We start from the raw sequence: 25989 nt of genomic DNA, 5'->3' as shown, positions 1-25989 counted from the left end.
AATGCCACAGGAGAGACTTGGTCCACGATAGGGAACGGGCCGGTGAAGCGGGCGTCCAACTTCCGCGAAGGTCGAGAGGGGTGGAGATGGCGAGTGGAGAGCCAAACCAGGTCACCGACGCGAAGTTCCGGCCCCACCTGGCGGTGGCGGTCGGCCTGGGCTTTGTACACTTCCTTGGCCTGGTGCAGTTGCTCCACCAAAAGCTGTTGCTGGGACTGGAGCTCTTGAAGCCACTCCGTCACTGCCGGGACCGCGGATGCCGGCAGCACCTCTGGAAACAGCCGTGGATGATAACCATAGCTGGCCTGGAACGGGGTCTGCTGGGTGGACGCATTCACCGCGTTGTTATAGGCGAACTCCGCCAATGCCAGGTGGTCGACCCAGTCATCCTGCTGGTAGCTGCAGTAACACCGGAGGTACTGCTCTAGCACCGCGTTCGCCCGTTCCGTCTGGCCATCGGTCTGTGGGTGGTAGGCTGACGAGAGGCAGACCTCTGTCCCGAGGGTCTGGTGTAATGCTCGCCAGAACCGGGATGTGAACTGAACGCCCCGGTCGGACACCACGCGCTCAGGTAGTCCATGCAGGCGGAAGACATGCTGAAGGTACAGCTGCGCAGTTTCCTTGGCTGTGGGTACAGATGGACAGGGAGCGCAGTGTACCATCTTGGTGAAATGGTCAGAGAAAACCAGAAGGCAGGTACAGCCACGAGACGAGGGTAATTCCACTACAAAGTCCAACGAAACCGTGTGCCAAGGGCGCGGTGGAACTGGCAATGGCTGAAGTAGGCCGGGGGGTCGCCCGGTAGGACCCTTGGCGCAACGACAGACATCACAACCAGCAACGTAGCGAGCCACGTCAGTCTTCAGGCGGGGCCACCAAAACTCCTGACTGACCAAATGGGTGGTCCGATGCCGTCCAAAGTGCCCCGCTGCTGGGGCATCATGGGCCATCCGGAGAACCTCCAGCCGTAGTGTCCCTGGCGGGACGTACAGACGACCGTGGTGCAGCAGCAGGCCCTGATGCAGGACCAGCACCGGATATTGTGGACTGGACCCTTCAGCCAGCTCCCGGAGATGATCCTGGGCCCAAGCGTCGACCCGCTGCTGTTCCCGCACCCGAACCTGCAGTGGCTGCGCCTCCTGGGTGGCCAGGAATGTAGCCGGAGGTAGAATCGTGGTGGGTTCTGCTTGCTGTACCGTGTCTGCGTTGTCTTCAGGTTTCCGGGACAGAGCATCCGCCTTCTGATTCTGAGAGTAGGGATGTAGCGGATCCGAAACTGGAACCGGGAAAAGAACAACGCCCACCGGATCTGTCTTTGGTTCAGCTTGCGGGTGGTCTGGAGGTACTCCAGGTTCCGGTGGTTGGTTCTCACCTCCACCGGATGTCGTGCCCCCTCAAGATGGTGGCGCCAGACCTCAAAGGCTACCTTGATGGCCAGTAGTTCCCGCTCCCACACAGTATAGTTACGCTCCGCTGGGAGGAGCTGGCGGGAATAGAAGGCGCAGGGTAAAAGTGGCGTTTCCGGTCCGTGCTGCTGAGACAAGACGGCACCGAGAGCCGTACTGGAGGCGTCAGTCTCTACCACAAAGGGTCGAGAAGGATCCGGATGTTGCAAGATTGGCGCTCTCTGGAAACAGGCCTTCAACCCTTGAAACGCCTCCTCCGCCTCTTTGTCCCAGGAAAACGGCATCTTGGGGCGCAGTAGTCGGGTCAACGGGGTGGTGCGGTGAGGATAGTCCGCAATGAAGGTTCGGTAATAGTTGGCGAACCCCAGGAAACGCTGTAGGTCCTTGCGGTTCCAAGGTGCCGCCCATTCTCGAACTGCTGCCACCTTCCCAGGATCCATCTGCACCCCACCTGGTGAGAGTCGGTGACCCAGGAAGTCCACTGACCGCTGATGAAACTCGCACTTGCTGAGCTTTGCATACAGACGATGCTCGCGCAAGCGCTGCAGCACGGTCCGGACATGGCCTTCGTGGCATGCCGGGTCACGGGAGTAAACCAGAATGTCATCCAAGTACACCACCACGTACTTGTCTAGCAAGTCCTGGAACACGTGGTTGATGTACCGTTGGAACACAGCAGGCGCGTTGCACAAACCAAAGGGCATAACCAGGTATTCGAACTGTCCGTACCGGGTCCCAAATGCGGTCTTCCACTCATCCCCGGCGCGGATCCGAATCAAATTGTAGGCACCCCGGAGGTCTAGCTTGGTGAACACCTGCGCCCCTTGCACCCGCTCCAGTAACTCCGAAATAAGGGGCAAAGGGTACCGGTCCGGGATGGTGATTTTGTTCAGGGCCCGGTAATCATGGCAAAGGCTCCCCACATTTCTTTTTAACAAAGCACAGCAGTGGGCGAGGTAGAAGGCCTAATGAACCCACGCTCCAGGTTCTTGCGCAAGAAGTCCTGTAAAGCCTCGCGCTCTGGCTCTGTTAACGAGTATAAGCGACTCACCGGTAGAGGCGCTCCGGGCTGGAGGTCTATGCCACAGTCAAAGGACCGATGCGGCGGCAGCTGGTCTGCCCCCCGTTCCTCAAACACGTCGTGATAGTCCCGGTATTCAGCGGGGAGCGTTGCAGCAACCTCCTCAGTGGGCGCAGCTGCTAGCATCTCAGTCTCAGCAGGAGAACTGGGGTCTGGGAAGTGTACAGTCCGTTTGACCCAGTCAATCCGCACATTGTGAGCCTCCAGCCAGTCCATCCCAAGCACCAGGGGGAACCGGGGCATGGAGGCAATATCCAGAGTTCGCATCTCACGGTGCTGCTGGAGGCACAGGACCAGGGGCTGGGTCTCCTGAGTGACGGCACCCGAACGCAGGGGCCGTCCGTCGATTGCCTCCACCTGCACCGGTTCTGGCTTGTTCCGCAGTGGCACCCGATGCTGGGCAGCAAAAGCAGCGCCCATATAAGAGCGGGTTGCGCCCGAATCCACCAGCGCATGGGTAAGAATCCATGGCCCTCCTGGAGGGTATAGATGTACCGGAACCATAAGGTGTTGTAATTCAATTGGTGCGGCCCCATTCTGTGCTGTTTGGGACCCCAGGTAGCCAGGGCCATCAGCTACTGGGGTTTGGTGGTTTCCCTGCGGCTGGCGTTTCTCAGGACAGGACCTTGCATAGTGTCCGCTTCCGCCACAATAGAGACAAAGATTCCCCTCCCGACGCCGCGACTTCTCTGCGGGGGAGAGGCGTGGCCGCACTGCCCCAAGCTGCATAGGTTCCTCCAATGACTTAGCTGGGCCCGTGGGGCTGCTGGTCGACACTGGGGCCAAGAACTGGAGGTGCCGGCGGTCCCGAGCCTGACGCCGGTCCTCCAGCCGATCGTCAATCTGTAGACTCCATTGGATAAGGGTGTCTAGCGTGGTGGGGCGTTCCATCGTGGCCAGCTGGTCCAGTATCTCATCTGAAAGCCCCTCGAGATACTGGTCCCGGAGAGCCGAGTCGTTCCAGGTCAAGTCCTGTGCCAGCAGCCGGAATTCTGTGGTGTATGCGGCCACCGTGGACTTGCCCTGTCTCAACCGCCGAATCGCCCGGTTGGCTTGACTCCCTTTCTGGGGGTTGCCGAACGCGGCCTCCAAACGATTGCAAAACCCCGTATAGTCTGCCAGCAAGGGGGAGTCTTGCCTGAGTAGCGGCAACGCCCACTTGGCCGCCTGGTCCTTTAACAAACTAATCAAAAAGTGCACCTTGGTGCGGTCGTCAGGAAAGTTCCGGGCTCGCCCCTGAATATATAGCTTGGCCTGGGCCAGGAACATAGGAAAGTTGGCCAGGGCTCCATCAAATTTCTCAGGCAAAGCCACTGGGTACTTGCCAGGAGTCGGGGCGTCGGCCCCAGGAGCCGGTAGGGCTTCTAAGCGTTGCTGAAGTGCCACGACCGCGTCACTGAGCTGCTGCACGGTGTGAGTTAAGGCCTGGTTCTCCTGGGCCAAAGTCACCAGTGCAGCCGCCTGGTCCTCCATGGCCTCTGGCTCTTCCCGAACGCACCCCTACGAAGGGGGAGTGCGGGTGTGGCGGGAGCAAACTGTGCTGGTCCCGGGGGTAAGGTACCGTGAGTGTAGCAGAGTCCACACGAAGCGGGGCGAGGTCCGATGCAGAGAGACGGGCGGGAACAGGAACGCTGGAACAGAAGGCTGAGCAGGTAACAGGAACACCGGATGGTCGGGAACAGGAGGCCGAGCAGGGAACAGGAGTACTGGATAGTCAGGAACAGGAAGCCGAGCAGGGAACAGGAGTACCGGTTAGTCAGGAACAGGAGGCCGAGCAAGGATCAGGATCACAGGAAGGTCCGAAGCCAACAACGACGTTGCTCCCGCAACCTGGGGCCGGGATGAGTGGGCTTTTATCCTCTTCTAAGGTCAGGGGCGGTCCCGACCCCCAGGAGTCCCGCCTACTCTGGCCTTAAGGCGAGCACTCCTCCTGGGGGCAACTAGTTCCCTTCGCCTCTCTGCCCTAAGCCTCTGCAGATCAGGAGAGGCCGAAGGGTTACTGGGCCCTGGAGGAGGCTCACCTGTGGCCACTGAGTCATCAGGCCCCTCTGGGGCCAGGAGGACTTCACCTGGGGCCAGCTCCTGCTGCACTGCCACAGGTGCAGGCTCTTCAGCCTCTAGGCCTTGCCCCAGTTCAGCCGGCCCTGGAGGCGGGGACTCCTGTGCAGGCTGGGATTCCTCTGTTTCATCCTCCGAATCGGAATCCCAGGCCATCACAGTCTTCAAAGCCTTTGGTAAAGGCTGTTCTCCAGCTGGAGCACTCACAAGCCACTGTTTCCCTGTTGTCAGTGTTTATACTACCTTTTTTTTTTAGATTTGCATCCTTGGAGCACCCCTACTGGACAGCAGCAAATACTGTATTTTTCGCTCTATAGGGCGCATTTTCCCCCCTCCAAAAAATAAGGGGAAATGTGTGTGCATCCTATGGAGCGAATGCAGGCTCCTTGGCTTCAGCGATAGCAACGCGAAGCCTCCGAAGCGCAGAGGGATAGCTCCCTCTGCGCTCCTTGGCTTCGCGTTGCTTTCGCTGAAGCCTGGAGAGGGAGAGGGGTTGGTGCGCACTGACGCCTCTCGCTCTCCAGGCTTCAGGGATAGCCGCCTGAAGCCTTCAGAGTGCAGCGCGAGTTCCCGCTACGCTCCGGAGGCTTCGTGTTCCTTTTGCTGAAGCCAGGAGAGCGGGAGAGCTGTGCAGCACCTCTTCAGCCAAGCGGGAGGAGAAATGGAAGGGGCTCCGTTTCTCCTGCCGCTTCGCTGAAGGGGCGCTGAGCAGAGAGGAGGAGTGTTTTTTTCTTGTTCTCCCCCTCTAAAACAAGGTGCGTCCTATGGTCGGGTGCGTCCTATAGAGCGAAAAATACGGTAGCTGCTGGCTGCCGTCCTCCCAGTTTTGTTCCTTACTTGTATCCTTCCCTGGTCTTCCTAGTTCCTGGGCCAGCTGAAGTGCAGAACAGCAGGTGATACCTTAGAAGCTGTGGATAATAAGCCTGTGACTGAAGAGCTAAACAATATCTGGTAAGTACATCATCCTCGGATTCCTATCAAGAAATCTCACCCTAAACACTCGCTAAAGCTTCAGCCTATCCTGTCCCTTCTATTTCGTGCCCATATGAGCTGCCTTGAGGGGTGAAAGAAAGGACAGCCCTCCTTCTTCTACTTCTGTGGACTTTGGTGTTGTGAGACATCACCTTGCCAACAAGGTCCGTATAGTTAAAGCTATGGTTTTCCCAGTTGTGATGTATGGAAGCGAGAGCTGGACCATAAAGAAGACTGATCGCCGAAGAATTGATGCTTTTGAATTACGGTGCTGGAGGAGACTCTTGAGAGTCCCATGGACTGCAAGAAGATCAAACCTCTCCATTCTGAAGGAAATCAGCCCTGAGTGCTCACTGAAAGGACAGATCGTGAAGCTGAGGCTCCAATACTTTGGCCACCTCATGAGAAGAGAAGACTCCCTGGAAAAGACCCTGATGTTGGGAAAGATGGAGGAGAAGGGGACGACAGAGGACAAGATGGTTGGACATCTTGAAGCTACCAACATGAGTTTGACCAAGCTGTGGGAGGCAGTGGAAGACAGGAGTGCCTGGAGTGCTCTGGTCCATGGAGTCACAAAGAGTCGGACATGACTAAACGACTAAACAACAACACCTTGTTCAACTCTGTAGACCTTGAATTTCCTATACCAGGAAGTTCCACCTCTGCTCCTCACTTTTACATTTTCATACAGGCAAATCCAAATTCCGCATAAAGATCTGCCTGTATTTTGGATCAATGTGTGCACATATCTGGAAACAAAAGGCTGTTGTATTCCAGACACATGCATCAGATTAAGAGAGAGAGAGAGAGAGAAGCATTTTCACATTACAACATCCATACCTTGGATTTCTCTCTATGAAAATGTAAAGAAGTCGCCCGGGTCTGAGGGATCAACTAGATCAGTGGTTCTTAATCTTTTTTGGGTCATAGACTCCTTTGAGAACCTGATGAAAGCCTTGGGTCACAGAAAAATGCACGCAAGGATACAGAAAGAAACAGGAAAGAAATCAAATGAGGGGGATTGGGGTTTTTTGCACCCAGTTCATGGCCCCTCTGAAGCCTATCCATGGCCCCAAGGTTAAGAACCCCTGAGCTAACCTGACAAAGAAGTTGAAAAACATCTTCATGTATGCGCCAACAACGGCGAGAGTCTTAATAGCACAAGGATGGAAGACTGAGGAAATCCCGACTAAAGAATTATGGCAAGAGAAACTGATGGACTATGCAGAACTGGCAAAAATGACACATAAACTACGGGACAAGGATAACTGTGACTTTAAAAGAGGAATGGGAACCTTTTACAAAGTATCTAAAGATGCAGCAAAGTGAATTGGACTCCCTGGCAGGCCTCGAAGAAACACTCACAAAACTTTTTATTGATAATAATCAGTTAGATAAATTAAGGACTTACACAATTCTGTAACATGCAGAGAATAGCATTTATTGAGAAACCAGAGATTGGAACTGAGGGAAGTCGGGGGGGAAGGGGGGTTGTTTATGGGAGGGAGGAAATGAGGGGGGAAATTAAGGATATATTTTAAGATAATATGTTTTGTTGAATTACCTAATTTTTTAAAAAACACACACACACAAAACAAAACCCCTGAGCTAGACGTTGGTGACCACAGTGATCAGGAGCCTGGGTTCAGCCTGGAGAATTTATTTCCTATACTATCTACCAAAGGGAAATGAAGACCCATGAAGGGGTGGGTCATGTTTCTGCCCTGCAGTCTCAGCAGCAGGAGGTCCTTGTCTCTTCCTCCCATACAGGTCAGCTGTCAACACGCTGCGCAGCTCCTTCACCAACAGCATCTGTAGTGACAAGAGGGGGTCTCAGAGGATGAAAGGTGAGTTGCAGCAGTGGTCCGGACAAGAAAGAAGGCACGTTGGACAAACGATTCCTGCATTGCAGGGGGCTGGACTAGATGACCCTTACGGTCCCTTCCAACTTTATGGTTCTATGATTCTATGAAGTGTGGGCCCCGTTGGGCTGGGTGACCACAACCTATCTGGCATGGCTTTCCAATGGGGGCCTCTCCCTCTTGACTTCTTCTTTGGACTTCAATCTTCAGCTTGCAGTTTGCATTTCTTAGTACAGAAAGTATTGATCTGATGTCTAGATATCTTTCCTATTTAATTAATTCAAGAGGGTTCTGGAAGCTTCTCTGTGTGAAAGAAACAATCAGAAGACTCATGATGTTTGGGTTATTCTTTCAGAGAAGGCTTAAACTGGTTCTCTTATCTCTTTCTGTCAAGGTCATGCTGACTATAATAGTGAGGCCAGAAGGAGCCTGGGTTTCACTTTCTCTTTCGATCTCTCTTCCTTCCGGTGTGGTGTTCTGTATATAGCAAACTTAGTGTTAAGTTTTAGTCTTGTTGAGTCTGCTGCAACCGGATTTCTTATGGACAGTGCTAATCCTGAATGTATTAGATTTGTGAGCATTATGCTCATTCGCCTTCAGCAGCAGTACAGCTCTGCTGGATGAAATGCAATTGCCTCTGGTCTATGTTTTGGGAATCCTGCAACGTGTTTGAGCTTTTAACTCTGCTAACTATACGTGGGAGTTCTGCTCTGGATCAATATTGAATAGAATTCCATGACAAGAAATGAATTGTGGGGGTTCTAGCAACAAGATGGTGAGGAAGGTGCAGGGGAAGTTGTATTTCCTGAGAATGCTCAGGGGACTTAATCTATCCCAGCACCTACTTCTGTCCTATTATCATAGTACCATTGAGAGTGTCTTAACCTATAGTATATTATCGTGGTATGGGAGCAGCTCTGAAATGGATAAAAGAGCTTTACAGAGAATAATTAAAATTGCCCAGAATGTTATTGGGCTCCAACTACCAACCCTGGATGAGATCTTCACGTCTCGCATTTTGAAGAAGTCACATAATATCCTGAGAGATCCCACCCATCCTGCTCACAACTTCTTTGAACTATTGCCTTCGGGCAGAAGATATAGGACAATGAAAACACGAACCACACGCCTTCTGAATAGTTTCTATCCAAGAGCTCTGATTGCACTAAATAATGATCTCAGGGCCAGTTGCAAGGTTTAGCAAGCAGAGAGTAGGAAGGAATGAGATAGGTTTTAGGTTATGTTTTAGGTTTTAGGTTATGTTATGCCTTAATAGGTCATGTTATATTCTGGATTATGTTATGTTTTATAGATTATGTCTGAATAGGATGAGAGTGTCGGAGATACGTGCAAATGTATATGTGAACCCGGTCTTTGGGTGGGTGTTTGATTTTCGTTGTTGTGTATACTGTGTATATACGGACAATGACAATAAATTTATCTAAATCTAAATCTAAATCTAAAGATAAAATTTAAGATTAAACCAACAATAGGTAAATTAATGGGCTATGAATTTGCTGAACCAATTTTGAAAAGGGATACAAGAACGGGGGACGCGAGGAAGTCAGGAAAATATGTGAATTTAAGATATAAAATTAAGAAAGAGGGAATTTTTGTGTTTTTCCTATATGTGCTTTTTCTTTTTATTATTAGTTTTTAATGTATGTATTTTTGTATTTTTGTGCTTAATGTTTGTATTGTTGTATTTTGTAGTATGTATTTTGTGTTTTTATATTTTTCTTGTCTTTGTCCTTGTATTTTTTCTTTTATACTGTGCATTGTTAAAACTTAATAAAAAACTTTACAAAAAAGAAAAGAAAAAATAGCCTTGCCAATGGGGAAAAAAAAGACAGGTGTGTATCGACCATTCTGGTGATAACAATTAGTGGAAAGGGTGGAGGGGATGTCAAAAGGAAAGGAAAGGAAAGTGCTAGAATAGGCAGGTATTGCTTAGTTTGATTTGAAGACACCAGGAAAGGTAGGGGCAAGGGGTGAGATGCTCGGCCATGTATGGCTCAGGGCTTGAGGAAAAAGCTCTCTTGGATCTTTTTACAGGTCGGGGCAGCCGACATCACCGGAAATGTAGCTCACCTGAGGCCTTTTTATCGGACTCAGCCCTATATCAGGCCCACAGTAGCTCAGAGCACAGCTCGTAGAATGCAGAGGTGAGTCCGCAGGTTGTTTCTCGTCTTTCTCCCTTCTCATCCTAAATAATAATAATAATAATAATAATAATAATAATAATAATAATAATAATAATAATAATAATAATTATTATTATTATTATTATTATTATTATTATTATTATTATTATTATTATTATTATTATTATTATTTATACCCTACCCATCTGGTTGGGTTTCCCCAGCCACTCTGGGCAGCTTCCAACAAGGGATTAAAAATACGTCAAAGCATCCGTCATTAAAAACTTCCCTAAACAGGGCGGCCTTCAGATGTCTTCTAAACATCAAATAGTTGTTTATTTCTTTGACATCTGGTGGAAGGGCGTTCCACAGGGCAGGTGCCACTACCGAGAAGGCCCTCTGCCTGGTTCACTGTACTTCGCTTCTCAGTATCCGGGTTGAATGATGAGGGTGGAGACCCTCCTTCTGGTATACAGTGGTACCTTGGGTTACATACGCTTCAGGTTACATACGCTTCAGGTTACATACGCTTCAAGTTACAGACTCCGCTAACCCAGAAATAGTACCTCGTGTTAAGAACTTCGCTTCAGGATGAGAACAGAAATTGTGTGGTGGCGGCGCAGCAGCAGCAGCAGCAGGAGGCCCCATTAGCTAAAGTGGTGCTTCAGGTTAAGAACAGTTTCAGGTTAAGAACAGACCTCCGGAACAAATTAAGTACTTAACCCAAGGTACCACTGTGCAGGTAAATGGATGTACAAGCAATCTGTCCCCTCCCACTCCACTTAAGAGACTACCGGGTGACCTCAGGCCAGTCCCTGACTCTCAGCCTAAACTTACCCTACAGAGTTGTTTGTGAGGATGAAATGGGGCAAAACCAGGAAGGGGGAAGAGATGTGGGTGTTGAGCACCTCAGAGGAAAGGTGGGGGGGGGGGTCAAGGTCCCAGCCCAAGAAGAATGGCAACTTAAACTGATGGAATATGCGCAGCTTGTGGACCTAACATATAGAATAAGAGAACAAGAAGAACATACGTTTAAAGGAAATTGGAAAATGTTCATTGAATAAATAGGGGTTGGAATTGTGTACACTTGAAAATGTTGGCTGCATTAAGATAAATTCAATAGTGTAAACAAGTTTTGATGGTTGTAATAATGGAATACTGAACGGTTTAGTTTATATAAAATATGCAGGGATTTATGTTATGCAAAATGAACCATGGAAAGAGAAGAAGGGAAGTCACTGACCTTTTAAGGTTGTTTAAATGAATATTCTCAGAAAATTTAATAAAAATTATACACAAAAGAAGAAGAAAGGTGGGGGCATAAATGCAATAAGTAAAAGAAATGAATAAGACTCAGGCGCCGGGCAGACTAACTACACCTCCTGTCCTGTCTTTTAGGTATAGAGCAAGACTCAACTCAGGAACCTGGAAAGACTGGCACCTTCCTGGGGGCTGAATTATGGACAGTGCAGATGAAATTAAACCGCGCTGCTTGGAAAGAAGGTTGTCCTGGACATAACTAGCAGAAGAACCCAGAGAGCTCTCCTTTCTACTAAGTCTCAGGCCCTTGGTTCATCTAACACAATATCACCTGCACACTGGTTAGCAGAGGTCTTTGCCAGTCCCACCTGGAGATGCCTAAAGGTGAACTAGGAGCCCTGGGGTGTGCAGAGTATGTGATCTGCCCCTGAGCCGTGGACCTTTCCTGTTGTTGTTTAGTTGTTTAGTGCTGTCCGACTCTTCGTGACCCCATGGACCAGAGCACGCCAGGCACTCCTGTCTTCCACTGCCTCCCACAGTTTGGTCAAACTCATGCTGGTAGCTTCGAGAACACTGTCCAACCATCTCGTCCTCTGTCGTCCCCTTCTCTTTCCCAACATCAGGGTCTTTTCCAGAGTCTTCTCTTCTCATGAGGTGGCCAAAGTATTGGAGCCTCAGCTTCAGGATCTGTCCTTCCAGTGAGCACTCAGGGCTGATTTCCTTAAGAATGGATAGGTTTGATCTTCTTGCAGTCCATGGGACTCTCAAGAGTCTCCTCCAGCTCCATAGTTCAAAAGCATCAATTCTTCGGCGATCAGCCTTCTTTATGGTCCAGCTTTCACTTCCATACATCAGTACTGGGAAAACCATAGCTTTCCTAGCTCCTTGCTATTGGGCAGCTGGGGATCACCTGGTCAGCTACATTCCTGCCCCCCCCTCCCCATAGTGGGTACCTGAACCCTGCCTCTTCGTTCCCACTCATGCCTTTTCCATCCACTAGACACTACTTCCCTTGTTTAAAGTGTGGTGTGAACTTTAATTAGTGCCAGCGCCTTCTGTCAAGAGCTCGGGTGTAACCTTCAACGCCTCCCTTCCCATGGAGGCGCAGGTTGCAGCCACAGCAAAGGTGGCATTTTTCCATCTCCACCGTATTAAGGAGTTGGTCCCTTACCTTTCTCATCCTGATCTGGCCACAGTGATCTATGTGACGGTCACCTCCAGGCTTGATTATTGTAACTCGCTGTGTGCGGGGCTGCTCTTGAAGCTGACCCAGAAACTCCAGCGGGTGCAGAATGCCGCGGCGAGGCTCCTTACGGGGTCCTTGCTGCGGGATCATATTCATCCAGTGCTTTACCAACTGCACTGGCTCCCGGTGGAGTACATGGTCAGGTTTAAGGTGCTGGTTTTAACCTTTAAAGCCCTATGCAGCCTAGGACCCATGTACCCACGGGACCGCCTCTCCTGGTATGCCCCGTGGAGGACCTTAAGGTCCACAAATAACAACACTTTGCAGGTCCCACGTCGCAAGGTGGTTAGATTGGTCTCAACTAGGGCCAGGGCCTTTTCAGTACTGGCCCCGACTTGGTGGAATACTCTGTCACAAGAAACTAGGGCCCTGCGGAACTTGGCATCTTTCCTCAGGGCCTGTAAGACAGAGCTGTTCTGCCTGGCCTTTAGTTAGTCTGACCCTTATGTTTCCCTCCCCTTATGGTTTTGATCTATGGGCTACTTTTAAAATGAGGCTGCATTTTAAATTGCATTTTAACGTGTATTTTAAATTGCTTCCCCACCATTATGTTTTTACTGTAATTTTACTGGTGTTAGCTGCCCTGAGCCCGGCTCTGGCTGGGGAGGGAAGGGTATAAATAAAATTTATTATTATTATTATTATTATTATTATTATTATTATTATTATTATTAAGGCTTAACGATCCAGCATTGGAGCCGAGGCTACAGCAAGAAAAGAAGGCTACTCGCTAGTCAAGTTATCTTGTTTTCCTTAAGTTTTTAAAAAAAATTTCTCTGGATTTTTTGTATGTGGGGGGTGGGGGTGGGATTGATGTTTGGTTGGGCTTGGGGAATTTTTATTATTATTATTAATTTGATGTTTTTGTAATTTTTACATTTTTTTGTTTGTATTGGTTTATTGGTTTTGTTTGTTTGTTTAAGGTGTTATTTTGTTTTTAGGGGGAGGGGTCAGGGCTGCCGGGGAGTGGGCCCCAGCCCACAAAATGGCTGGGGCATGTTCCACAGGGGGGGATGCACTGGGACAACCGATCTCAGTGATCACGGGTAGGAGGAGGAGTTACGCTAAGACCAGACCATGTCATTACAGAGGAGGCAGGTTTAGTCGTTGTCTGAGGACTATCCCTGCCTCCGGGTCTGGTCCTGACCGGATGGATACTAGAATCAGCAAGGGATACCCACATGACCTGAAGGTGCTGCTGTGCAATGCCAGGTCAATGATTCATAAGACCACTGCCATCCATGACTTGATCGTGGATGGAGGACTTGACCTGGCATGTGTAACAGAGACTTGGTTGGATGAAGCAGATGGGCCTGTCCTTGCCGCTGCTTGTCCACCAGGTTTCTCTTACGCACAGCAACCCAGGTCACATGGGCGGGGAGGGGGGGTTGCAGTGATTTTTAGGAAGTCATTAGTTTGCACCAGGCGTCCTATTGGGAAGACCCAGTTTTCTGAGTGCATGTTCTGGAAGTTGGGCAATAGGGGCAGTACAGGATTCCTTTTGGTGTACCGACCTCCCCGCTGCACCAAGGATTCCCTGCCCGAGCTGCTTCAGGTCGTGGCGGATGTTCTCCTGGAGACACCTAGCTTGGTTGTCCTAGGGGATTTTAACATCCATGCCGACACGACCTTACAAGGGGCCGCTCGGGACTTCGTGGAAAGCATGGCCTCCATGGGGCTGTCCCTGAATAAGTCTGGCCCAACCCACAGCCGTGGACATGCCTTGGACCTGGTGTTTACCTCTATGGATGTTGGTGATCTGACACTAAGTAAAAGCGAAACGAAAGAAGTGCCATGGTCAGATCACTTCCTGGTGCAACTGGACTTCTCCGCAACCCTTCCCCTCTGCAGGGAGGTGGGACCAATTCGGATGGTCCGCCCCCGCCACTTAATGGATCCAAATGGTTTCCAGAGAGTGGTAGGGGATACTTTATCCCATGTTGATGGCCTTTCAGCTGATTCCCTGGTGGCCCGCTGGAATGTGGAGTTAACCAGGGCTATTGACTGTTTGGCTCCGAAGCGCCCTCTCCGATTGCATGGAGCCCGGACAGCCCCGTGGTTTTCCACGGATCTGAGGGCAATGAAACAATCGTTGAGACGGCTAGAGCGCCGGTGGCGGATAACTCATTCCGAATCTGACCGGACACAGGTTAGAGCTCAACGTCGAGCCTACCAAGTGGCGATAGCGACGGCGAAGAAGAATTTCTTCACCGCCTCTATTGCATCTGCAGAAAACAGCAGCAGGAGACTTTTTCAGGTGGTTCACAATTTAGCGGAACCACCTGCAACATCGGGGCCCAGTACGGGCCACATGTTCTCCTGCAATGATTTTGCAAAGTTTTTTGCAGATAAAATCGCTCAGATTCGGGAAGAAGTAGACTCCACCGTGGGAGCAGGGCCGGGGCGGGAGAGTGCTAGAGTTCTGTCTTGTCAAGTTGAGTGGGATCAATTCCAATCTGTTACCTCCGAGGATGTGGACAGGCTGCTTGGACGAGTGAAACCAACCACCTGTCTCCTGGATCCTTGCCCATCCTGGCTTATAAAAGCTAGCCGGGAAGGACTGGGCGATGGGCTTCGTGGGGTGGTGAATGCTTCCCTCCGTGAGGGAGCCTTCCCAGACCCGCTGAAAGAGGCGGTTATTAAACCGCTTCTTAAAAAACCATCTTTAGATGCGGCCACGATGGCCAACTATCGCCCAGTCTCAAATCTTCCATTCCTGGGCAAGGTGATTGAGCGAGCGGTTGCCGAACAACTCCAGGCACGCCTGGAAGAAGCGGACCATTTGGATCCCTTCCAGTCGGGATTCAGGCCTCATCATGGGACTGAAACTGCCTTGGTCGCACTGGTTGATGATCTCCGGCGGGCTAGGGACAAAGGTGAGAGCTGTTTCCTAGTTCTGCTGGATCTCTCAGCGGCGTTCGATACCATCGACCATAGCATCCTTCTGGACCGTCTTGAGGGGCTGGGAGCTGGGGGCACTGTCATACAGTGGTTCCGCTCCTTCCTCCTGGGCCGTGTTCAGAAAGTGGTGGTGGGGGATGAGTGTTCAGACCCCTGGGCTCTCACTTGTGGGGTGCCTCAGGGTTCTGTCCTCTCCCCCATGCTTTTCAACATCTACATGCGGCCGCTGGGAGAGATCATCAGGAGGTTTGGGCTGGGTGTTCATCAGTATGCGGATGATACCCAGCTCTACCTCTCTTTTAAATCAGAACCAGTGAAGGCGGTGAAGGTCCTGTGGGAGTGTCTGGAGGCGGTTGGAGGATGGATGGCGGCTAACAGATTGAGGTTGAATCCTGACAAGACAGAAGTACTGTTTTTGGGGGACAGGAGGCGGGCAGGTGTGGAGGATTCCCTGGTCCTGAATGGGGTAACTGTGCCCCTGTAGGACCAGGTGCGCAGCCTGGGAGTCATTTTGGACTCACAGCTGTCCATGGAGGCGCAGGTCAAATCTGTGTCCAGGGCAGCTGTTTACCAGCTCCATCTGGTACGTAAGCTGAGACCCTATCTGCCTGCGGACTGTCTCGCCAGAGTGGTGCATGCTCTGGTTATCTCCCGCTTGGACTACTGCAATGCACTCTACGTGGGGCTACCTTTGAAGGTGACTCGGAAACTACAACTAATCCAGAATGCGGCAGCCAGACTGGTGACTGGGAGCGGCCGCCGAGACCATATAACACCGGTCTTGAAAGACCTGCATTGGCTCCCAGTACGTTTCCGAGCACAATTCAAAGTGTTGGTGCTGACCTTTAAAGCCCTAAACGGCCTCGGTCCAGTATACCTGAAGGAGCGTCTCCACCCCCATCATTCTGCCCGGACGCTGAGGTCCAGCGCCGAGGGCCTTCTGGCGGTTCCCTCATTACGAGAAGCAAAGCTACAGGGAACCAGGCAGAGGGCCTTCTCGGTAGTGGCGCCCGCCCTGTGGAACGCCCTTCCAGCAGATGTCAAAGTGATAAACAACTATCTGACATTCAGGAGACATCTTAAGGCAGCCCTGTTCAGGGAAGTTTTTAACGTGTGATATTTTATTGTATCTTTGGTTTTTATGGAAGCCGCCCAGAGTGGCTGGGGAGGCCCAGCCAGATGGGCGGGGTATAAATAATAAATTATTATTATTATTATTATAAGTGCCTTTGCATTGAAAATGAGCTTGAACCAGCTTACTATTTTTAGCTTTCTGCGCTGGTCTGAACAGCGGAAAGGCAGGATCTGAGTTAAGGAACTGCCTTTCAATGCATCAAGGCGTCCTTGCGTGGGTTGCTCCTCTTGTTTACTCCGGGAAATAGGACTATGCAAATTGGCTGAGGAACATAGGAAGCTTCCTGATACTGAGTCACACCAGTGGCTCATTTAGTTCAGTATTGTTTGCACTGACAGGCAGCAGCTCTCGGGGGGGGGGGGTTCAGGCAGGAGTCTCTCCTAGCCCTACGTGGAGATAACCCTCCTCTAGAGGTGCAAAGGGTAGCAACATGAGAACGGGGCCTTCTCTGCAGTGGCTCCCCATCTGTGGAATGCGTTCCCCAGGGAAGTTCGCCTGGCACCTTCATTACACACCTTTAGGTGCCAGGCAAATACGTTCCTTTTTAACCAGGCCTTTGGCTGATCTTATTGACATCCAACACCCTTTTAGAATGTGACTCTTTTGGGGGGGTTATTGGGTTGTTGTTTTATTCTGATTGTATATGTTGTGATCTTTTCTGTCAACCGTCCTGAGTCCTCCGGGTATAGGGCAGTAAGGGAAAGGGACCCCTCACCATTAGGTCCAGTCGTGGCCGACTCTGGGGTTGCGGCACTCATCTCACTTTATTGGCCGAGGGAGCCGGCGTACAGCTTCCGGGTCATGTGGCCAGCATGACTAAGCTGCTTCTGGCAAACCAGAGCAGCACACGGAAACACCGTTTACCTTCCAGCTGGAGCGGTACCTATTTATCTGCTTGCACTTTGATGTGCTTTCGAACTGCTAGGTTGGCAGGAGCAGGGACCGAGCAATGGGAGCTCACCCCGTTGCGGGGATTCGAACCGCTGACCTTCTGATCGGCAAGTCCTAGGCTCTGTGGTTTAACCCACAGCACCACCCACGTCCCTATAGGGCAGTATATAGACTCAATTAATAAAAATAATAATATAATAATAATAGGGATGGAACCTGAGACTTCTGCACTCAAAGCAAATACTCTCCTTAACAACATAAGCAGAGCGTGCTGGAATCAGGCCAGTGGCTCATCTAGTGCAGACAATCCTTGTTTTGTGTGGGGGTTATGTTCCAGACCTCCATGTGGCATAGCACACACAAGCGCACCCCGCCCTTTTGTGTGTGACGTCTTTATGACATTTGGGTGCTCCTTCCGTGTTAGGTGCTGTGTGTGTGTGTGTGTGTGTGTGTGTGTGTGCGTGATCGTGCATCATTCAGCCACATCTAAATCAGTTGTTGCCAGTACAGTGGTACCTTGGGTTCAGAACTTAATTCGTTCCGGAGGTCTGTTCTTAACCTGAAACTGTTCTTAACCTGAAGCACCACTTTAGCTAATGGGGCCTCCTGCTGCCGCTGTCGCTGCGCCACAATTTCTGTTCTCATCCTGAAGCAAAGTTCTTAACCCGAGGTACTATTTCTGGGTTAGCGGAGTCTGTAACCTGAAGCGTCTGTAACCTGAAGCGTCTGTAACCTGAGGTACCACTGTACAACAACTAGTGGCCAACTAGAAGCCTGTGGGAAGTGAAGCTCTGCTGCGTTCTTTTGAAGGTGTTGCTGCTTTTTTCATTCCATTCTATTTTCAGATTTCCCAGAAGGGTCTTCTAAACGGGCCATTTTGCTTTCCCCCTTGGACTTAGCAGTGTCAAAAGCTTTTCCTGTCTCCAGCCTGCAGTCAATTGGCTATGCTTTGCTGCGATACTTGGGAATGCTCATTGGGGCAAACTTTGCAATCCCCCAAGTTCTCTCCAGGCCTTCTGAGTACCCCATAATATCCTATCCATCATAGGGGAATCCACATCCCAAACCACTGATAAGCTGTAGGGTGGAATCTACCTTCCCCAAATATCCTTGGAACATATTTTTTAACCTTTATGTCATTATTTCTGCTTCAAAGAGGGATTTTCTGCTCTACTTAAAGCGTGGTCTGGTTCTCTTCCCTTTGGTTATTTTTTCACACTTTTGTCCTCTCAGCCTCCCTTGATTGTGCTTAAAATTTAGCAGCCTTGGGATCTACCATATTTTTCGCCCTATAGGGCACACTTTTGGGGGGGGGAATAAAGGGAAAAAAATCCCCCCCGAGCCCCAAAGAGCAAAGAAGCCATGACAGCGAGTGGCACCGACCCCTCTCACTCTCCAGGCTTCAGCGAAACCCTGCATTTGCCCCATAGGACGCACACACATTTCCCCTTCATTTTTGGATGGGGAAAAAGTGCGTCCTATAGAGCAAAAAATACGGTATTCTGATGTTGAGTATCTCTCTCGATGGCTTCTTCCTCTGGACCCCACCCTACAAAGGATTCCCCCTTCACCTCTTTGAGTCACGATGAGTCAGGTTGCTTCTAAGTAGCTGGATTACAAAAAGATTTCTGCTATTATCCTTATCTTGCCTTTCCACTTAATATGAGCTCATCCACACTTTTTGCTTGACCCACATTTTGATCGTGTACCAATTAATTCCCCCCGGGCCTGAGAGCTTTTCTCATTGTTCTGCTGCTGTGTTTTTGTGAAAGTCCCCTCTCACCCACTGAACTGAAAATCCATGGAAGTAAAACCTCTCTTTGGATGCTCTGCTCATATGACAAGGTCCGATTCAGCGGGTAGGATCGGATTTTGGCAAAGCACAGCCACCGAGCCATGAGAAAAGCTTGCGCACAGATGGTGTCTTCCTTGCAGAGGAGGAGGTTTTTTTGGGGGGGAGGGAAACAAATTAAGTAATGCACATCAGGTAAAGACTCCCCCTCCCACCTCTCTGGTGTGTGGTGGTGTTTTTGTTTAGTCATTTAGTCATGTCCGACTCTTCGTGGCCCCCTGGACCAGAGCATGCCAGGCACTCCTGTCTTCCACTGCCTCCCGCAGCTTGGTCAAACTCATGCTGGTAGCTTCGAGAACACTGTCCAACCATCTTGTCCTCTGTCGTCCCCTTCTCTTTGTGCCCTCCATCTTTCCCAACATCAGGGTCTTTTCCAGAGTCTTCTCTTCTCATGAGGTGGCCAAAGTATTGGAGCCTCAGCTTCACGATCTGTCCTTCCAGTGAGCACTCAGGGCTGATTTCCTTCAGAATGGAGAGGTTTGATCTTCTTGCAGTCCATGGGACTCTCAAGAGTCTCCTCCAGCACCATAATTCAAAAGCATCAATTCTTCGGTGATCAGCCTTCTTTATGGTCCAGCTCTCACTTCCATACATCACTACTGGGAAAACCATAGCTTTAACTATATGGACCTTTGTTGGCAAGGTGATGTCTCTGCTTTTTTTTTGCTTTTTAAGATGCTGTCTAGCTCTGGTGTGTACAGCAACATAAACATGTGACTTGAAATGCAGCAAAGGGGCTACTAATGTGTCAGAGGTGGTGACTGGTCAACATGCATTGAGGCCACACACCAACCTGCCTCCCATTTCAAAGCTCTGCTGGTGACGTCAGTAAGGGATCTGTCCTGGATGTGTGTGTGTGTGTGTGTGTGAATGTGCAGCAAAACCAGGCAGGTTCCCCCAGTGTGTGTGTGTGTGTGTGTGTATAAATTTGATTTTTAAAAGTACAGTCGTACCTCGGGTTACAGCTGATTCAGGTTGTGTTTTTTCGGGTTACGTACTGCCGAAACCCAGAAGTACCAGAATGGGTTACTTCTGGGTTTCGGCAGTCGTACATGCGAAGAAGTGCTAAATCGCGCTTTGCGCATGTGCAGAAATGCTGAATCGCAACCCGGGCATGCGCAGACGTGGGTTGCAAATGCTGCAGGTTGCGAACATGCATCCCGCACGGATCACATTCGCAACCCGAGCGTCCACTGTATATACATACAACAAAAAGCAATTCCAAATCCAAATGTTGAGATTGCTCTGAATCTCCTGACTTCCCCCCATCCCTTCCATGGGTCCTCGCAGTATTTTTTACAACTGCATATCCGTACTTATCCAATTTTTTAATCCTTCTAAATTATCCGTACTTTCCATTACTTTATAAGCGTGGTTAAAATCCTGCTAATGTTTTCACCCGTTTACAGCGGTCTCGTAACTACATTATAAACTTTTCTCATTCCTCATTAAAGTTCTTGTCTTCTCGATTTCTGAGCTTCCAGTTAATTTTGCCATTTCGGCATAGTCCATCAACTTGGTTTGCCATTCTTCTCTGGTCGGGGTAGTTTCTTCCTTCCGCCAATGGGCCCTTCTGATCCCCAAGGAAACAGTGCTGATTCCTCTGGCAACCTCTCCATAACTGGGTTCCATGTGTTGCTCTTAAAAGCAACAACCTCAAATACTTTCCCAGAATTGGAATCCCTAACTACGTTCCCTAAGACAGAGTCCAGCTGGCCCCATCCTTGGGAGTGTTGTATCCAGAGGGTGATTCCTGCTTCTGAGGCATGGTTTTTTTATTTTATTTTTTGCTAAAGCGCTAAAATGAGGTAAAGGTAAAGGGACCCCTGACCATTGGGTCCAGTCGCGGATGACTCTGTGGTTGCGGTGCTCATCTTGCTCTATAGGCCGAGGGAGCCGGCGTACAGCTTCCGGGTCATGTGGCCAGCATGACTAAGCCACATCTGGCGAACCAGAGCAGCGCACGGAAACGCCGTTTACCTTCCCGCCGGAGCAGTACCTATTTATCTACTTGCACTTTGACGTGCTTTCGAACTGCTAGGTTGGCAGGAGCAGGGACTGAGCAACGGGAGCTCACTCCATCGCGGGGATTCTAACCGCCAACCTTCTGGGCAAAGCCTTGTCGAGAGTTCAGAAGATGAAGGTGCTTTTCATACCAACTTAATTCGCAATGCCTGGCTGAATTACGGTTTTCACTCTGGAGTAATTAAACCTTGGCGTTTCCTGTTCGGTTCGAAACAAATGTGCTAGCTTGACAATGTGAAGATTTGGCACTTGCTCTTGGTACACGCCTGGTAAGTAAGCCAGGCTCGGTCAGCTAGCGCCTTAACTTTCCTGTCTGTAAAATAGGAAGAAATTCACAAGCAGGGCTCGACCATTTAGGGCAAGAGAAGAGGGCAACCCGTAGCTATTGGGAGTTACTTTTCAACAGCAGAGCGAAAGAGGCCAACACGATTGCAAGTACAGGCTGGTTGCAGACATGGGGAATCGAATGGATTTCAGCGAAGCCGTCTAGGTTGCGCCTCTTGCCCTTCTGACCCAGAGCGGACACAGGCAGCATTTCAATGAATTCTCCCCCTTGAAATATCCTCTCTCCTCTCCCCTCTCTCCTCCCTGTGTGTGTGTGCGCGTGCATGCATGTGTATATGTGTGTGTCGCTCCCCCCTCTCTCCTCTCCTCTCCCTGGAAGGGCTCCAGCTGCTAACACGAAACAACGTTTTAATCCAGCGGTCCAGCTTCTAATTGGGATATTGGCATGATCAGCATGGATTCCCCGCTGCATCCTGCAGACCGTTGAAATTGTTTAGGAGAGGAGGAAGAGAGCAAGGAGGAGAAGAGATTGGATGTGGGCCGAGGAAGCCATGGCTGCTGCCTAAAAATACACAACACTCACTGACATACAGAAGGTGAGAGATGCAGTGGCTGGGCTGTGGGGCTGATGTGATGGCGGGGGGGCTGGGGGGGCAGAGTCTCACTTCATCCTGTGTCAAATGGGCTCTCCGTTTTCGAAGCATCAATTGCCTCTTTCTGTTTCCTTCTCCCCTCCCCCCCACCCCAAACCCCAGTTATCCATACAGTCATTGTCACAGCTTTGACAATTACTGGCTCCCTCTCTCTGTGTGTGTATGTATATATATATGTCTGAATTTCTGTTTTAAAGGCCACGTTGCTAAGTTACACACTCTGATGGTGGTGCAGAGATGTGTTTGTGTGTGTGTGTGTGTGTGTGTTGGTGTGTCTGTCACCGTGTGTGTATACACGCACAGACACGGGTGCAGATTTGCTGGCGCTCGTTCTTTGCAGCCCAGCAGTAAGCAGATTCCGTTTGTCAGGAAGACGGAGCAAGGCAGACTTCGCGTCTTAATCTTGGCTCATGGGGCTGGCGAGTTGCTCTCGGCAATGGGATGCTGGACTGAGGAGGAGGAGGAGGGGGCAGGCAGCAGCAGCATCTTTGCAGCTGGATTCTCATGGCCCCGGCCCTACCGCTAGCAAAGTTGGGACTGGTGGCACTGAGCTGGCATCTGTTGGGAGTGACGTGGTTCTGCTCTTCTGGGGGTGGGTCATCTCCAGTTCTTTTAGGTGGGGCGTTGGTGGTGCGGTGGTCATGCAAAAAGAAAGGAAGTAGGGCAGTTGAACCCAGAACCTTTGCTTCATAATCGGAGAGACCTAGAGAAAGAGCTTGTGTCCCATGTGCATTTATCATGATTGACAGTTGGGATTGATTGAGCCCGTAATAGAAGACTTGAGGGTGTTCTCACATACGTCTCTGAGTCTTACTATTTAGAATAGGGGCGATCCTCTGCTGCAAATCTCCCCGATCCAAATCCTGCACTATAAAGAAACCTGATTCTTTGCTCAGAATGAGGTCTGCTAATCACTACAGTATACTAAAAAAACACTTACCTCGTCCAGAGTTGTGCCTCCTTTATTCCGAGCAGGGCGTTTTGAGTTTTCAGATTCTGTTGCCGGAGAGAAACATGGAGGCGGAGGCCAGGAAGTAAGAGGGGAGCAATAGAGGAACAGGGAGAAGGAAGCAGGGAGGCAATTGCAGGGCCCAACTGGGTGGGAACACGGAGACAATTGGACCCAGCTCCCAAGTCCTAGAAGCCAGTGTTAGCTATATATCATTTCCCTCTTGCTGTATGCTAAAACGCAGAGACCAAAATAAACTGCTGAAAGTTAACATTTGTTGAAATAAAACCGTGTTAAGTCCTCTAGAAATTGATCAAAAACGTAACAATTCTACTCATGGCTCGCTCCTCCCTTTCCCCTCAAATGTGAGATCGAGGGGTTTATTGTTTTAATCGATCTTCTGGCATGAGCTGGTCAATGGTTCTATAACGTTATAGTGAGGCAGAAACTTTCATTAAACCATAATCAGCCTGGTTATGAGGGCTGCTGAGTTCTTGCTCCCTGGTAAGCATGCCTAGGATGCCAGCCTAAAGGACATGGAAGTTGCAGCTGCCTATTGACTTGGCCCATCTGTGTGTACAGTGGTACCTCTGGATGTGAATGGGATCCATTCCGGAGCCCCGTTCGCATCCTGAGTAGAACGCACCCCGCGTCTGCACGTGTGCGGGTCGCGATTTGCCGCTTCTGCACATGCGTGTGACGTCATTTTGAGTGTCTGCGCATGCGCGAGCGGCGAAACCCAGAAGTAATGTGTTCCATTACTTCCGGGTCGCCGTGGAGCGCAACCTGAAAAGCCTCAACCTGAAGCGACTTTAACCCGAGGTATGACTGTATAATACAGTGTGTGGGTGTATCTTAAAAAAAGGTTTTTTAAAAAGGTAAAGGACCCCTGGATGGTTAAGTCCAGTCAAAGGTGACTATGGGGTGCGGCACTCCTCTTGGTTTCAGGCCGAGGGAGCCGGTGTTTGTCCACAGCTTTCCCGGCCATGTCGCCAGCATGACTAAACTGCTTCTGGCGCAGCAGGACACCGTGACAGAAACCAGGGCGCACGGAAATGCCATTTACCTTCCCACTACAGCGGTACCTATTTATCTACTTGCACTGGCGTGCTTTCAAACTGCTAGGTTGGCAGGAGCTGGCACAGATCAACGGGAGCTCACTCCGTCGTGGGGATACCTAGTTTGTTGCCCTCAGGTCAGCTACCAGTCCAGTCCACTTCTGACAGGAACACCATACATTGCTAGCTGCAGTTGCAAACAGGATCCATTCCAGAGGTCCAGCTGCATCCCGAGGAATTCGCAACTAGGGGACCGCTTCTGTGCATGTGCATGTGCACGGCGCGTAAACCGCTTCTGTGCATGCACGCATGGTGAAACCCAGAAAAATACTTCAGGGTTTGCCGTGTTCGCATCGCGAAGATTATGTATCCAGAGGTTCTACGTAAGCGGAGGTATGACTGTAATGTCCTTCACCTCAGGCAGCAAAATGTCTTGGAATGGCTCTGCATATAAGTTTGCGCAGATGCCCACACCCCCCAGTTCACTATGCTTATGTACTACATTGAACTACAGTTTTTCTCCCCAGATACTATTGACACAAATTCAAATGCAATGTAGCAACTATGAGAGCTAGAAAGGAGCTCCCTTTGGACCAGAAACTTGGATTTCTTTCTGAGGTGTTCAAATTCTCCGTCAGATGCAGTTTTGTGCACCTCTGTTGACAGATGTGTCCATGATGATATGTGGGAACAGGAAAATGGGCAGGCTGGATTTCTGGGGTGGATTTCTGAGCCTGCTGAACACAAACTCTATTCCCTTGATCCCTTCAACACATTAGAATCATCCCACCAGGTTCATCATCTTGAAGAACTTGACCCCTTCTTCAGCCTCTCAGAAGAATCAAATACAGGCTATGTGATTGTCAGGGAACTGACATCAGAGGCAAGGGAGGAGAGGGTCTCTGATTCTGCAGGAGAAGGTCCCAGCGCTAGAGGGAGACTCAGCCAGGAAGAAGGGGAAGAGAATGAGTGTAACACCAGGGATCCAGGAGAGCAACGGGACAGGGAGGTGCAGGGGCTCCAGGACTCTTCATTGGAAGTTAGTGAGGAGAGCCCAAGCACCCCGCTGCCCACGCCCACCCTGCGCAGGAGACTCCCGCGCAGTGAGAGGCGGAGACGATTGGGCGTCAAACAACTCTTATGTTGGCAGCGCTTTAAGAAACGCCCACAGACAGATTCTACGAGTGACTAAGGGCAGCCACGCTGAGATGGGCTGTGCAGTCTGGAGGGTTTAACCAGGCAATCCAATGCTCAAACGGGGCAGGATTATGCACGAGTAACTCCCAACCACTACAGTGATGAAGCAGCAAAGTGACTTTTCATTTTTCATATGTCAAGATGTACAGAGCGACTCTATGCATGTCTGACTCACATAAAATCTCACTATTCAATAGTACCTACTCGCAGGAAAGTGTGGATTGCATTCTTAGGTGTGTAAAATATCGCAGAATATAATTTTGGATGGTGCAAGTGGGGTTGGTGAAGAAGTTCTACTCAGGACCCATTTAAAGCCAAATTTGTCAAATTTGCGCTTTGTGAACCAAAATGCAGGTATTCTTTGAAATTCGCACATAGCCGAATATTGCTATGTAGTTTGGCAACCAGACAGTATTTACAAAAATGCATATATTCGGAGAAAGCGTGCAGAAACATGAAAATAGCACACACAAATGCATTACATATGGGGAAATTGCTTGCCAAAATGTGTTACAGTAGTCAAAATGGCATATTTATTAGAAATTCATCAAATGTTGATGAATTTTAATGAGGATTCTTTTTAAAAAACACAAAAATTGTTTGCAAAATTTGGAGAACGGAATTTAAGACTGGAGAAAGGAGGAGAAGTGAAACTGACATATATTTAGGTGTGAGTAATTCAAACTGAGAGAGGTTTGAAAAAAGAAACAGCTAGTTTTCATCCTGCTGTTTTTAACCACTGTGTTCTGTTTTCTTTTCTTAACACCGATTTCATTTTATCCTCTCTCTTTTTAACAAACCACCCTGGTATCATTTATTCATTTTTAAAATGGAAGATGCTATTGTTTTAATTTTATTCATTTAGGTGCCATAGCCCTCTTTCAACTAGATGCTGGAACATCCTTTCCATGACAGAGTATGTTAAACCATCAGTGTAAGAGCCAGTGTAGCATAGCGCAGTATAGTGGTTAGAGCATCAGATGAGGACTTAGGGGACCATGCAGCACCCTGGGC

The 25989-nt window shown here is 49.7% G+C and overlaps 2 protein-coding genes across 8 annotated transcripts in view; both read left to right on the top strand.

Moving 5' to 3' along the window:
- Window positions 1-11025, top strand: part of CCDC159 (coiled-coil domain containing 159) — a 29373-nt gene extending 18348 nt beyond the window's left edge. For all 3 annotated transcript variants that reach the window (XM_081176891.1, XM_081176889.1, XM_081176890.1), the window contains 4 exons: window positions 5408-5496; window positions 7288-7364; window positions 9435-9544; window positions 10922-11025. In XM_081176891.1, the coding sequence (XP_081033017.1) occupies window positions 5408-5496; window positions 7288-7364; window positions 9435-9535 (267 nt within the window). In that variant the 3' untranslated portion in view covers window positions 9536-9544; window positions 10922-11025. The remainder of the gene's footprint in view (window positions 1-5407; window positions 5497-7287; window positions 7365-9434; window positions 9545-10921) is intronic.
- A 10-nt stretch (window positions 11026-11035) lies between these two features.
- The window catches only part of PLPPR2 (phospholipid phosphatase related 2), a 52761-nt gene continuing 37807 nt past the window's right edge, over window positions 11036-25989 (top strand). For 2 of the 5 annotated variants that reach the window (XM_081176769.1, XM_081176767.1), the window contains exon 1: window positions 20923-21714. The gene's annotated coding sequence lies outside the window, so the exon portion shown is untranslated. Of the gene's footprint in view, window positions 11168-20921; window positions 21715-25989 lie in introns of those variants that run through there. The other 3 variants (XM_081176768.1, XM_081176770.1, XM_081176771.1) reach the window with 3 other exon arrangements.

Source organism: Podarcis bocagei, assembly GCF_964188305.1.
Source record: "Podarcis bocagei genome assembly, chromosome: 17".
Classification (NCBI taxonomy): domain Eukaryota; kingdom Metazoa; phylum Chordata; class Lepidosauria; order Squamata; family Lacertidae; genus Podarcis; species Podarcis bocagei.
Note: the sequence above shows the minus strand (reverse complement) of the source record. Positions and strands in the feature narration are given on the sequence as shown.